The sequence below is a fragment of the Arachis ipaensis genome, chromosome B07 (genome assembly GCF_000816755.2).
Source record: "Arachis ipaensis cultivar K30076 chromosome B07, Araip1.1, whole genome shotgun sequence".
NCBI lineage: Eukaryota > Viridiplantae > Streptophyta > Magnoliopsida > Fabales > Fabaceae > Arachis > Arachis ipaensis.
The window spans coordinates 115614834-115629984 of record NC_029791.2 but is presented as its reverse complement, the minus strand read 5'-3'; the positions used below and the strand labels follow the sequence as shown (position 1 = coordinate 115629984).

The 15151-nt window shown below is 35.1% G+C and overlaps 2 protein-coding genes across 2 annotated transcripts; one reads left to right on the top strand and one right to left on the bottom strand.

Moving 5' to 3' along the window:
* Positions 357-3118, top strand: LOC107605957 (the record flags this gene model as incomplete). The annotated part of the gene is given in 10 exon segments (XM_016307912.2): positions 357-614; positions 706-771; positions 1428-1508; positions 1616-1669; positions 1755-1823; positions 2170-2232; positions 2332-2414; positions 2515-2580; positions 2689-2769; positions 2851-3118. Coding segments are annotated over 9 exon segments (732 nt in total). The 3' UTR covers positions 2720-2769; positions 2851-3118.
* On the bottom strand, positions 9057-12707 carry LOC107605956 (LRR receptor-like serine/threonine-protein kinase RCH1). Its single transcript, XM_016307910.2, has 2 exons — positions 9632-12707; positions 9057-9540 (listed from the first exon to the last, which is right to left on the bottom strand). Exons 1-2 carry the CDS (start codon positions 12462-12464, stop codon positions 9086-9088), a joined length of 3288 nt encoding a protein of 1095 aa, XP_016163396.1. The 5' UTR covers positions 12465-12707; the 3' UTR covers positions 9057-9085.

The following is a 15151-nucleotide window of genomic DNA, read 5'->3' as shown; positions in this document are numbered from 1 at the left end:
TGTATTGTTTATAACGATAAAATATAATAAATAATATAGCCATAGAGATATAAATTCTTGTAAGTTACAAATTTAGTCAGATACTATTAATTTCTAATTATTGTCATTGGTAATTTTACAGCCTAATGTACATATATTTCTATTACTTGTATATTTTTTTGTATATTTTATTTTATTGTTGATTTGAAAATAATAGTTGATTTGGCAAAAAATGAGTGGTTGATTCTAAAATTTTGTCAAGTAAGCGATATTGTTTACATGGCATTAATAGGAGGAGAAATATGTATTAAATTTTTTTTAAGAAATAAAATTACGGGAAAAAACGAAGACCAGGAAAAAAACATTGTGTTACGAAGAAGATGAAGGCGGAGAATTGAAGGGGGTAGATGTGAGTAATGGCACTGAAGCTGAGAGTGTTACCTTCACTTCAATTAAGCACTGCTCTCCCTACGTTATCATTCTCACTCTCACAACCACGTTCTCTTGGTTTTCGTGCATTGCGGTCACACCCAAACACCATAGCCACACCTGCATCACCAACGAGACTAATGATTCGTGCTGCTAGAACCGAGGCCAAAGCTGCAACCTTGGGCTCCAGAGCACCTCAATTTCAGGTTTAGGGTTTTTGTTTTCCCTCTTTCTTTTATTACTTTGAAAATGGAATATTTTCCTTAATTTAATTTTAAATTGTTTGGATTGAATCAGCTTCCAGAGCCTCTTACTGGTAAAGTTTGGTCATTGGAGGATTTTGAAGCATATCCAGCTCTACTGGTACCATCCTCCACTTTTTTTATTCTTTATTATCTTTCTGCTTTTTTTTTGTTCTGCTTCATTTTCCAAGCAAGTTTTTGTTTTTCCATGTAAGAATTCATTGAAACAGATATTCTAGTCATGTGGAAATCTGTTCTTGGTTAACAGAGAACTCAGATGTGAGGGTGAGAGAGAAGTTACATGAGCAGAGTTTTTGAGAGCATTCAAAATGAGTTTCAATAATAGAGTGATGTACTCTGTCCTTATATACTACTTTCTATAAGCACACAGCTAATTACTAACTAACATTTTACATTGGGACTTAGCTAACTAATTGCATTAGTAACTGATTCTAACTTTAGGTTTCTAACTAACTTCACGCGCCAATTGTATGGAGCTGAGCTATACACCAACAAGTCAGTAGCTTCCTTTTTGCTTAATACTATGGTTCTTAGTGTGTAGATTAATATATGCTATTTAAGTTCTATTATGCAATGTGCTAAAACATAGTGGCTAAGTTTTGTGAACTGTTCTAGCAGTTGTTCCTTTAATCTCTTTCTCCAGATGCTTATTCAGTGAACATGTGAAATTTCTATCTGTTCAGACTCTAATATGTAGTGACCCTTCTTTTTTCTTTTTCTTTTTTTCCCTTACTTTCCTCTTTATGTGTTATGCAGGTTATGTTTATATGCAATCACTGTCCATTTGTTAAGCATTTGAAAAAGGATATTGTAAAGCTTACGAATTTCTATATGGAGGTAAGTAAATCGATTACCCGGGAAGAAATTTCTTACTTTCTTCAGTAGCAGGCTGGAATTGAATGAGCAAAAAAACTTTTTAAGAATTTTATGTTTTCTTTCTACAGAGAGGACTTGCCGTGGTTGCCATTTCTTCGAATTCCGTAGCCACTCACCCCCAGGTTATTATTATTAACTACATATCCTTTAATTGAGATATGAGCAAAGTATTGAATGATTTGTCAAACTTGGAGTTGTGCCTTACAGGATGGACCGAAATTCATGGCAGAAGAAGCTAAGTTGTTTAGCTATCCTTTTCCATACTTGTATGATGAGGTATGTTTCAGCACTTAAGTGGCCTTTTATTAAGTACCTACATGTACATGACCAACCAATTTGTTTGCCATAAATAGATATTGAATGTCATTATTTATTAATTATCCATATGTTCATTTGAAGACATGTTCTAAAGGTTGTGTTTCCAAATCATATTAGCACTTTTTAATCATAAAATTGGAAGCTCTTTTCTACTAGCAATAACAGAATAACTCAAATCAGGCCTGAATCATGACTGCAGATCATTCTTTTTCTAATCAGTTAATTGGAACTTATTGAAAAACCGATGCTATCTTTTCTGTAATTTGGTAAAAATGTATATTTGATTGAATTTTTTCGGTTGCAGTCACAGGATGTTGCACGAGATTTTGGAGCAGTTTGTACACCTGAATTTCTTCTCTACAAAAAGGTAAATACAGCCAGCATTGTTCATTGTATTGCACATTGTTCAGCGTTACTTTGATTTGGCTGCTAAGAAGCCCTGAAATTGTTAATCAAACAATGATAGGATGGTCGGAGGCCGTTTGAGCTGGTTTATCATGGTCAGTTTGATGATTCGCGACCAAGTAATAATGTACCAGTGACAGGAAGGTTAGCTTCACATTATTTATCATCGAGCAATTGTTTGAACTTCCCTAATCTCCCTATTGTATTAACCACCTTTTATTTTTATTTTTTTTTCTGTATAAAGAGACTTGAGCTTAGCAATAGATCGCGTTTTGAGTGGCCAGCCAGTACCTTCAGAGCAAAAGCCTAGGTATTGTACATTACTCTCCTTCCAAAAGCTTCAGAATCTTTTGAGTTTTGGTCTCTGTTGTAATCAATAATCACATACTTACGGTTGTGAGTTTCTATTTGTATAAAGTGTTGGATGCAGCATAAAGTGGCACCCATAGAGGAAATCTTGATCTGTAAATTGTATTTATCTTGGATAAGATACTAGCCAGTGAGTTCAAGCTTTCATTTTGCATTTCTTTTTGGTATGTTTCCATTCAATGTCACTAACCATTATGTACTCTTATACCAGTTTGTTCTTTCCTTTTCCATTCAGTCTATCAGGTAAGTGTGAGGTACAAGACGATGGGGTAACTTGTGGTTCTTCTATTTGCTGGATAAGTCATGTTGTATACGACTATGTATGTACAAAATGAGAAAGCATTCAGTCACATTAAGTTCGGGTATCTATGTTCTTTGCTTATTATGTGGTAATATATAATATAGAAATTTCTATCTCATGGATAAGATTTTATATTATTTGTATCTCCTTTAAAATAAAATTATAGCGATTTTCTTCCCCTTTATCTAAAATAACTATCAATTTGAATTAGTTGATGTATTAAAAATTCAATGTATTTAAAATTTAAATACAAATAAACTATGCTTCTGGAGTTGCAAAGTGTGAAGAAATAAAATCTAGTTCTTTCCATGCAAATAGTCTGCGTTTCGATGGTAATTTAATTTAAATGCTGAGTCATGTAACTCAAACTCCTTATGGTTTCTTTTCATATTTTGGATGTAAGTGTAAATTTGAGATCTTTTTAAATGAGTAAGGTTTAATGTGACAAATTTTGTTGCCAGACTCTCTTTTCTATTTTCATGAATTCCATTTGATTTCACATATCACAATGTACTAAACTAAATTCATACCTGTGTCTTTTTAGTTTAGAAATTAAAAAATAAATAAAATCTAACAGTATAAATTCTTTCAAATAACTCTGCCTATGTTACACTTGTGGTACATAGCCGGTCCTAAGTTCGGATAAAGGAGGAGGGTTGTGTTAGGTCTTCGGCAACCAACATAAAATTATAGCCGAACCCCCATGACATGAATCAAATACATTATTGCGCTAAAGCTAGGTCGTTGCCCGGAAGCAACGCGCCGTATGGCTCGAGTACGGTGTCAAAGCAAGAGCCGTGCATCGGTGCCCGGATGTAGTGTTAAATGAGCAAGGGTTCTCGCGTTTTCGTGAACGGACGAGGGTAAATAAGCTAGTTCACAAAGTAAAAGGTAAAGGTCGAAGTGACAGAAAGTTGAGATTTGGGACATGGAACATAGGCACTCTAACAAGAAAATCCATGGAGGTGGTGGACACCATGACAAGGAGGAAGATTAACATTATGTGCCTACAAGAAACGAAATGGGTTGGTGCAAAGGCTAGGGAGTTGGATACTTCTGGTTTCAAACTTTGGTATACAGGAAAGGTGAAGAATAAGAATGGGGTTGGAATAATTGTAGATAAGCAGTGGAAGAAGGACGTAGTGGATGTCAAGAGGGTGGGAGATCGGATCATCTCTATCAAACTTGTGGTGGAGGAAGGTGCTTTCCATGTGATTAGCGCCTATGCACCGCAAGTGGGTTCGGACGAACAACACAAGATAAGGTTTTGGGAGGATCTAGAGAGTTTGGTTCAAGGCATACCTTTGGGAGATAAGATTTTCTTAGGAGGAGATTTAAATGGCCATGTTGGGAGAAAAGTGATTGGATATGGGAGTATTCACGGAGGCCATGGTTTCGGGGTGATCAATGCCGAGGGTAAAACTATTTTGGACTTTTCCTCAACCTTTGATCTTCTCATCGCAAATACATGTTTTAAAAAGAGAGACGAACATCTTATAACCTATAAGAGTGGCATGACAAGCTCTCAAATCGACTTCTTCTTGTTGAGGAGAGTCGACTGGAAATTTTGCATTAACTGTAAAATTATCCCGGGAGAGAGTTTGACAACACAACATAGGGTGTTCGTCATGGATTTTCGCGTTGAGCAAAAGTTGAGGAAAATACATCATACGAAGAACCCAAGGACGAGGTGGTGGCGGATGAAAGGTGAGGAACAAAGAAGCTTCCTAAGACGGGTAGGAGAAGAGGCAAAGTGGGATGGGAATGGAAGCGCGTAAGAGATGTGGAGGGAGATGGCAGAAGTTATTAGAAGAACAGCAAAAGAAAGTTTTGGTGAATCTAAAGGAATAGGACCAAGAGATAAGGAGTCCTGGTGGTGGAATGCGAGTATACAAGAAAAGATAAAGATAAAAAGAGAATGCTTTAAAGAGTGGTCTTTATGCCGCAATGCAGATAATTGGGAAAAATATAAGGCGGCTAAGAAAGAGACAAAAGTGGCTGTAAGTGAAGCAAGAACAAGAGCATATGAGGGTCTCTACCATAGAGGGATTAAGCTTATGAGTCATACTATGAAGTTATGGGAAGTGGTGATAGAACGGAGGTTGAGAAAAGAGACACAAGTAACAGAGAACCAATTTCGATTTATGCCAGGAAGATCTATCACTGAAGCGATATATCTATTAAGAAGGATGATAGAGAGGTATCGTAGTAATAAAAGGGATCTACATATGGTGTTTATTGATTTGGAAAAAGCGTATGATAGGGTACCAAGGGAGGTCTTATGGAAGGTTTTAGAAAAGAGGAAAGTAAGGATCGCATATATTCGGGCAATTAAAGACATGTATGATGGGGCCACAACTAGTGTGAAGACTCAAGGTGGTGTGACAGAAGAATTCCCTATTGGTATAGGATTAGACCAGGGATCATCCTTAAGTCCATACCTTTTCACATTAGTCTTGGAAGTACTCACAGAGCACATCCAAGAGCCTGTGCCATGGTGCATGCTTTTTGCTTATGATATCGTCCTTATGGGGAAGACCTAAATAAGAAGTTGGAGTTATGGAGAGAAGCTCTAGAAGTGTATGGTCTGTGCATAAGCCGTAGCAAGACGGAATATATGGAATGTAAGTTCAGTCTGAGAAGGGAAAACCCCAATATAGAGGTGAAGATTGGAGAAAACACCCTACGAAAAGTTAAAAGTTTTAAGTATCTTGGGTGCATCATATAGGATAATGGAGAGATTGAACAGGATGTAAATCATAGGATCCAAGCAGGTTAACATCCAGTCAGGAGGGTGGATGAGATGGAAGATGGACAAAGGGCGAAAAGCAGAGGAAGACCTAAGAAGACCATCCATGAGGTGGTCAAACGAGACCTACATGTAAACGGCCTCTCTGTAGACATGATACATGACAGAGCACAATAGCGTCGTTTGATTCATGTAGCCGACTCCACTTAGTGGGACAAGGCTTTGTTGTTGTTGTTGTTGTTGTTGTAGTATAAATTCTTTCAAATGAATATTGCACTGAAATTATCATCACCATATGGAAATCTTTGTTCCAGTTTCTCTAATTTAAGAGACAAGTGTATACTACTATACTTTTACAGAAAATACTTCATGCCACTAGTTTTTGCAATCATTCTGTTATGTGCAGAAATTAAGCATAATTATAAAAGAAAGAAAACTAAAAAGTATTGCTAAGGAAAGTAAGAAAAAGTACTATTAACTATGATAATCTTTCTTGTAATTTTTCTCATCCATAAAACATATTCATATTACAATAGCAATACTCTAGAACTTTCCAATCCTAATTTAAAATGATACTTTTATATTCCAAAACACTCTAATTATTTACTTATATTCATAACACATTCCTTTTAGTCCAAAAGTTTTCACACCAAAAAGTTTATTGGTCTCATCAAATTGGTGGTAATCATCATAACCTTTCTATACTTAATTAAATGATGATTCTCTATGAAGTCTTTGTCTCCTATATATGAATACTGCTTGCTTTAATATTCTTTCATTTCTTTGTGACTTCACCATAATATATATCCACGTTTATTCATCAGTACATTTGTGACCACTTGAAAAAAAGTAGCACATGCAGATTGCAACTATAAACGCAGAAGCGTCATCATTGCATGTCCCACTGCAGGATTTGGTGGCTTAAATACATTCACTAACTTGGTTTACAAAAATTTATTCCATTGACTTCTTATTGCCTCTAAAGCTTAGTCTTTATCATTTTTTCAGTTGACTCTTCCTTAGTTCTTCTGACATTTGGTGTTAGTTTAGTTTAAACATGTGTTAGTTTGCATTCATACTTTAATTTTTGAGAAGTCACTGGTTACTTCTTCCATCTGTCTCCCATGATACCAAACAAGGATTGTTGTGCTTCATTAATGAATACCCTTTAATACTCATCAAGTTAGGAATCACAGGTTTATGATTTATTTTTATATACGTGTCATTACCTTAGTTCTCTAGTTTAGTTATATATATATATAACGTACTGAATTTTCTATTCTGCATATTACAAACTGAATTGTCTCTTATAATTTAATCATAAAATATAATGAATTGCTTTCTAGTAACTAGGATGTTGCTTTAGGAACATTAATTCGTTTGTTTCCAACAGCTATATGGCATGTGTTAATGTGTTATTGGTGTTATTAATGAACTGAACTAAAGATATTAACTTTTCTCAGTGTTTTAATTTCTACAAAACTTACTTTTCCAGTTTTTTTTTTCTTACTTAGGAAAAATAGTGAGTTACTTAACGGAGATGATTGCTTGAGTTCCTTACCAAGGGAGATAAGATAGATAATATGAAATGAAACTATGTATGTGTGGGGCTAGTATGGTCTCCAATCACATGAATTAAAGCGAAGTTTCTTTTGAGTAACATGCAGCACAGAGCTATCTCTATCTTCACACAAATAATTGCTGAGGGACATTTGTGAAGGATTGGGTGGTCCATATGCTTGGTTTTCTCTTTCTTTTTACTATTTTTCTTTCTTTATTTGTTTATATAATTTTTAATTCTAATGTTGCTTATGTATATATTTCTTTTTTGGTATATATAATTTTTTTGTTATCTACCGTATTTTCAGCCTAACAAGTTAAAAGATTAATCCGTCGCAAATTTGAACTACATCTAAAGGTTTGTTGCTGGCTAATAAGTTGCATTACACAAATTATAATTCAAACTCACGATACTTATTTAAGTGAATGAATAAACTAATCATTCGACTAACTCAAATTGATTTTGTTTTTTTTGGGTATATTATTGCTTATGTGTATATATATATATAAATATGCCAGGAAAGAAGACAGTGTCAACTCTTGCTTTTTGGTTCTTGGCCCATTTCTCACAGTACATTTGAAAGCTATGTCCGTTTTGTTTTGTCAAAGTCCAATTTTTTATCAATAAATGTTTTCGGTGTACATTTTAAGGATGTGAAAATAGGAAGATCTTATACAAAAGATAAAATTTTAAAGTTTTCTGATATTAAGTTCATAAAAATTTAACTCATCTGTAAATTTATCAAAGTACTTGTTAGCAAAAGCTGTTTTCTATTTAACAAGTCATTGTTTACGGAATTAATTGAATATAAGGAAAAGAAATGGCTAATTTTTTTTTATATTGTATAAATATATGTGTAATACATTGTTATGGGAAGATTATGTGTTTTTTTTTATATGGTGTTTTATTCAAATCGGACGGTCCGATTTGTTTGAAAAAAAAAGTAAAGTACAAATCGGAGGGTCCGATTTGTTTGATAAAAAAAATTACAAATCGCATGGTCCGTTTTGTATTTTTTATTTTTTTTTTTATTTTTTTAAATAGAAATCGGACGGTCCGATTTCAACAGTAAATTTTTTTTTTATTTTTAAAAACACAAATCGGATACCATCCGATTTGTGATTGTTGATTTTAAAAAAGAAACAAATCGGATGGACCCATTTGTTCACACCATAGCAATAAAAAACTCATCTCTTCTCCCATCATTGTGAGATGCACTCAGCTCTCCCTCACACAAAAAATAATAAGCCAAAAGAAATGGTAGCCTCTGTCATGATACATTTGTCGGCAAAAGTAGACTCTTATATTGGTCAGATGGGACTACGTCCTAAAGCCTCTTCTTCCTGGATCCTAGTGCAATCAACTTGCTCTTTGGTATTTTAGTACAAAACCTTATGTTTTATCTCTTGGTTTTATTTAACTAACATATTCCTTAAGATCCAATGAACTTAACATTTTCATCCATAACGCTTGAAGTAGATTCAGCCCTTTTAAGTTAGATGCGGTTTTAAAAGATTATATCGCTTCACATTGTTTAAAAATAAAAGTCTGATAGTCTTTATAAATATAAGATAATTTTTATTCTTCAGACTAAATTTTGGGTACATTAATCCCTCGTAATTTTTAATATTTAACAGTTATATTTTTTTCTAAATTTGGCATGTTATTGACGTCTTAAAAAAAAATTAGATAAAAAAGTTCTGGACTATAATATTTATCAAAAGATCTAAATTATCTAAGAGTTCTCTTTGGTTGACTAATACTAATATGCATTAAATAATTTGTGACAAGAAAGAAAAAAGAATATGATTGAACAAGTCTAATAAATAATAACACTATGAAGAAGAAGATGGTGAATCTATTAGTGGCTGACATGATCTAGAGAAACTTGAACAATGAACAGCTGCTTTAGGATTTGTAACCATGCCTTTATGGAGGAAATTCGGCTTCTCGAATTCATCATTTTCATGTCTGATCTCCTTAAGCATTGCTGTTACATCTTTCATGGCAGGCCTTTCTTCTGGGCAAGGATTCACACATAGGAGAGCCACTCCAAGAACTTGAAGCATCTCAGGGATCCTTGTTCCACATTGCAGTATCAGATTCTGGTCAAGGATTGATGTGAAGTCTCTTTTCTTCACTCTGATTTCATAGCTAACCCAGGTGACAATGTGTGCACCCTCTGGAATCCTGTTATCTGTTGGCTCCATCCCTGTTAACACCTCGAGTAGCACCACTCCGAAACTATACACATCACTTTTCTCTGTGATCCTCAAACTGTATCCATATTCTGCAGTTTCACAATGAATACTACTAATAAGGCACAATGAATACTAATTCAAAAGAATGGATTTACAAGGTAAGAGAAGTTGTATACTCACCAGGAGCTATGTATCCATAAGAGCCTGCAACAATGTTAGAGGCTGCAGAACAATCTGATGAATTGACAAGTTTGGCAAGGCCAAAATCTGCAAGAAAAGCTTCAAATTGTGGACCAACTAAGATGTTATTGGCCTTGATATCCCTATGAACAATTGGAGGGATACAATCATGATGAAGATATTCCAAACCATGAGCTGCTCCAAGCATGATCTTGTACCTTGCATCCCAATCCAAGAACAATCTCTTCTCATGGAGCAATCCAAACAAGCTCCCATTGCATATGTAATCAAACAAGAGCAGCCGAGTTCGTCCGTTGTCACAGCATCCTAAGAGTCTTACAATGTTCTTGTGCCTTATTGATCCAAGGGCCTGAACTTCGGCAGAAAACTGGTCTCTCTCTGGTGGCGGCTCGTCGCTCTTTATTGGCCACAACTTCTTAACTGCAATTAACTGTTTCATTGGAGTCTCTACTCGATAAACGATCCCTGAGCAACCTTTTCCCACAATGTTTGAATCTGTTAGCTTTGTGACAATGTCATTGATTGAGAAGTTGAGCTTTTGGAATGGAGTGAAAGCCCATTCAAGCTCACCACCTTCCTCAAATTTTGTCCCAAAAGTAGCCCCTTGAATTCTGAGTGCTAAGATTACTCCCAAGGTTACAACAATAGATGTTAAAATAACACCAAGGAAAGTGTAGATAAGGATGTTTCTTACTGACTTTGCTTCTTGGCGATCTCCCTCCGGACGACACTTGTTAAGGCAAAGCTCAGGGTTGCCAGCGAATGCAGCCGGAGGGAGATCGCGGAAGAACTTGGTATCAGGAAGAGAACCAGAAAATCTGTTGTAGGAGACATTTAGAGAGACAAGATTTTCAAGACTGCTTAGCACACTGAGGGTGCCTGAGAGCTTGTTGTGAGAGAGGTCTAATATGGAAAGTTTCGAAAGATTCGAAAAGGTCTCTGGAATGGTGCCTGTTAGAGAATTCCAACTCAAGTTCAAGAGGATATCTAGGCCTTGCAAGTGGCCAATCTCATCGGGAATCGAACCAGTGATCATGTTGTTACTTATATCCAGCAACTGCAGATTCATGCAGAGGCCTAGTGACAGAGGAATCAAACCACTGATATGGTTTCCACTTAGAATCAACTTGTTTAGAGATGAAAGTTTTCCCAAGTTTCCAGGAATGCTTCCACTTATTTGATTTGCAGAAAGATCCAAGACATTCAAAGAAACTAGGAATTCTAATGAGGAAGGAACTGTTCCTTGCAGGGCATTGCCGTGCAGATCAAGCATCTCTAGATTAGCACAGTTACCAATCTCAGAGGGAATATCTCCACTGAGCATATTATCCGATAACTCGAGAAAGCTCAGCCTATTTAAGAGGCCTATTTCCGGTGGAATATGACCGGTGAAATTGTTCGATCCCAAGCGCAACCTGCTCAGCCTAGTGCAGCTGCCAATATCTGGTGGAATTTGTCCTGAAAGCATGTTTGATATCAACAACAACTGAGTTAAATTCTCTAGATGAAACAGTGTTCGAGGAATCGAACCGGTGAGGAAGTTATGCGAAAGATCAATTGCTTCAAGCTTCTTGCAGTCAGAGAGTTCAGCTGGTATGCTTCCATGGAGCTGATTCTGCCAGGCAAAGAAGAGTGTAAGCTCCTTGAGATTCCCCAAGACAGTTGGAATCTCTCCAGAGAACTTGTTGTTATCCAATTCGAGTTGCTTCAGCCTCGAAAAGTTTCCAATATAGGAAGGAATTTCTCCAGTAATGTTGTTATCAGACAAAAGAAGCTCCTCTAATGAGAGTAGATTACTGAGACTAAAAGGTAATTCACCAGCCAGAGAATTCAAAGAGAAATCTATCACCTTCAGATTAGTCAAGTTTCCAAGACTCTCTGGAATTGTACCACTTAGATTGTTCTGCCAAAGCAACACTCTCTTAAGGCTTTGCATAGAGCCTAACTCATCAGGGATGTTCCCTGAAAGCTGGTTTTCATATAGAAACAAGTTTTCCAAAGATGAACAGTTTTGAATCTCTGGTGGAATGTGACCTGTGAGATGTGCAGTGTATACTGAAAGTGTTTGAAGATTGGTGAGTTCTCCTATTGTTGGTGGAATCTCCCCAGAAACTCCAGTATCTGCTAGTCCAAGAAAAACTAGTGCCTTGCAGTTTGATATCTGCATTGGAATTTCGCCGTGGATGCCCGGATTGCCTCCGGCTCGAAGCGTTTCAAGATTCGCCAGCCGGCCTATTTCGCCGGGGATCATTCCAGAGAGCTGGTTGTCATAGAGTGCTAGCTGCTGAAGCTTTGTAAGGTTTCCAATTGTTGTTGGAATTTCACCATTTAAGGCGTTTGAATTCAAGGATAGCCATTGAAGGTTGTAAAGCTGTCCTATTTCATCTGGAATGGTTCCTGATAGAGTGTTGAAGCTAAGGTCCAAGGTAACAAGAGATGTTAAGTTTCCCAATGAAGTTGGAATCTCACCTGTGAGGTTTCCATTGGAGATTACAAGAGTTTCAAGGTGGTTGAAGGAAACAAGCTGTGTTGGAAAGGTGCTATGAAGATCAATGGATTGTACTATGATCTCTGAGACAAAGCCTTGTTTGGAACACTTTATGTAGTCCCATCTGCATGGATTCTCATGAGTTGGATCCCATGAAGAGAAGAAGGAAGAAGCAGTAGCAGAGTTAGAGGAATTGAAGGTTGAAAGCCATGAAAGTAGAGAGAGTCCTTCTTGGTTCAGAGAAGAGATTTGTGGTGGAAGAAGCAAAGAGATGTTAAGAAGAAAAAGGATAAGAAGAGTTGTTGATGATGCATTTCTTGACATGATGATGAGTATCTCATCCAAACATAGCAGGTAGCAGCAACACTATTCTCTCAAAGTTACTCTCTTAATTTCTATGTACCTCTTTCTATGATTCCCATATATCCCCATTTAAGGTTACTACTCATAAAGATGTAGACACTTCCTTTATTCATTCTTCACCCTGAAAACAATACTTCACTTTGAAGTTCTTTTATTTTACACCAAAACCTCTAGAAAGTTGAAACCGACAAACTAGAAGCATTAAACACACAGTAGTGTCATATTTTATAAAATACAGAACCATCAAGTGTAAAGTTAATGTATAATCTTAATAATTTAATTAAAAAGTGTTGTGTGCAATATCATTTGACCTCAGACTTAATTTAATGTAAATGGGTAAATTTTAAATGCAAGAAGACAGTATAAAAGAAAGTGATGCTATTGCTACCAACTATTTATGAGATTTTTTATGAAATTTAGAAGCAAATTTTCATTAGAGTGTAATTGTGCTGTATAGATGTCATGAAAGTGAATATTGGGTGTGAAAATGATAGCATTGGCATTTTTAGCATGTACTGGGGTCCTGTGCATATGCACATGTATCTATAGAAACCTAGTTGCAAAATGCAAAAGGGAAAAAGGAAATTTAAACATTACTATAAATTGACACAACATTCTTCATGGTGGATAAGAATCATAAGATAAACTATGAGACCTAAATGTAACAGACTGTTTCTCTCATAATCTCAAAATCTTATCTTAGAAAAAATAAACATGTACTATTTAAACCAACCTAAGTTAATTAATTGCATGTAGTTTTACATAGACTACCAAAAAATAAGGAGAAAAAAAATAGTGACAAATAAATTCTTAAAGATTTATATTTCGGATAAATTAGTCTCTAAAAAAAATACTAATAGAGTCCTCCAGGATATTAAATGTGGACAAGTTAGTTCAAATTAAGATTTTTTACCCTAATCATAAGGACTAATTTGAAAGTAGTGTATCCACATTTGCTATTGTGAAAAATTTTATTGGTATCATTTTTAGGGACTAATCTGTCCGAAAATGTAAATTTTTAGAAATTTATTTGTCATTTTACTCGAGAAAAAAATAGAATAATGAATTAGTTACAATCTTTTAAAATATAAAAATATATTGTTACCAAAAAATAAAAAATAAAAAACAGAAAGCATAGCATAGTTACTGAAGCTGGTTCTATATATCGCTGTATCAGATGTAAAGAGAATGACAGGAGTTCTATTTAGGTGCAAATGATAGGAGTTGCTGGGAATTTCCAAAGGCATCATAATGATGGTTCATCTAACTTGGCATAAGAATCCAAGTGTTGATCTGAGATGCACCTAATAAACAAATGAATTAAATCAACACATATTTTTAAATTGGTACAAACTAGAATATGAATATGGTAAGGTCTCAAAATCATATTGTATTTGATAAAATTATTTCTTATCATGAAAGTCAGCCAGTGAGTGAGTCACCTTTCTAAGGGACAAAAAATATAGGTGCAAATAAAATATGCCTTTCTTCCAATTCATGGACCCTTTCCAATTCCAATTCCAACTAATTTTGATAATGTAAATCTAACTCTTCAATATTGATAATGGTTGACATCACTAATAATCTCTGTTTGAAAATTAGTTTAGGTAATTTAATTGTAATTAGTTTTGGTCCATACACTATATATGGTGGGATGTAACTAGAGAATGAACATATGTGGGTCAAGGATTTTGATATGTGATAATAATTAGCATCACTAGTGAATTATTAATGGTGTGTGAGATCATCAATTGGGAAATAATTGTTAGGGAACAGGAAAAAAGGGTACTTGAATGAGAAGAAATTAATTAAAGGAGACATAAGGAAGAAAAAAATATTGGAAGACAGAAAATGATATTTCAATTGTACAGTGCTTAAGGAGATGGCTTGAGTGATTTGGGGATGAAAACAAGATGAGTATCTGTTTAGGGATCATGTGGGTCCCATAGCTAGGGTTAGCCCCGGATTTAGAAGGTGGGGACAAATGATTCCCTAACCACAACTACAGCTTAACGAATAATTAATTTGTACAGTAAATACCCAACAAATATTACAAGCATACTAAAAGTTAACCATATCAAATTAATTATCATAAAATTAAAGAGTGAATACCCACCCGACTCCTGATAATTACTTCGAAAAGATAACAAAGTCCAAAAAAAAATACTCAATTCGGTTCTGATATTTTTTTTTGGGATTGATTAGTCCCTATGCAAAAAAAAAAAATAACATTGATTTTTTTTTACACAGGGACCTTGTTGTCCTTTTGAAGTAATTGTCAACGGTCGGGTTGGGTTATTTTTTATTAAGGGTCTCGTTGTCTTTCGAGGTAATTGTCAATGGCTATTTTGGATTTTATTCTAAAAATGAACTTAAGTTGGTTGAGTGATTAGTTCATTAGTTTACTCGTTTGCTTAAATAAATATTGAGGTTTCAAATTTCACTTTATGCATGCGGCAATCCATTAGTCAATGGGAGACTCTTAAGTAAACTCAGATCCACCACAAATTATTGCTTAACCTGTCGATGTAAAAGATACTTCGGACAACCAAAAAAAAATATAGTTATCATAAAATACATATATTATTTAACTTATTTTTAATATGTGTTTTAAATTTTAACATATATTTTATATGAGTGCTTTTATG

Bases quoted from the DNA above. Each gene is read 5' to 3' on its own strand.
- LOC107605956 (XM_016307910.2), bottom strand. From the start codon at position 12,464: ATGTCAAGAAATGCATCATCAACAACTCTTCTTATCCTTTTTCTTCTT. The intron at 9,541-9,631 runs GTGAGTATACAA...GTGAAACTGCAG, and splicing joins TTATGGATACATAGCTCCTG to AATATGGATACAGTTTGAGG.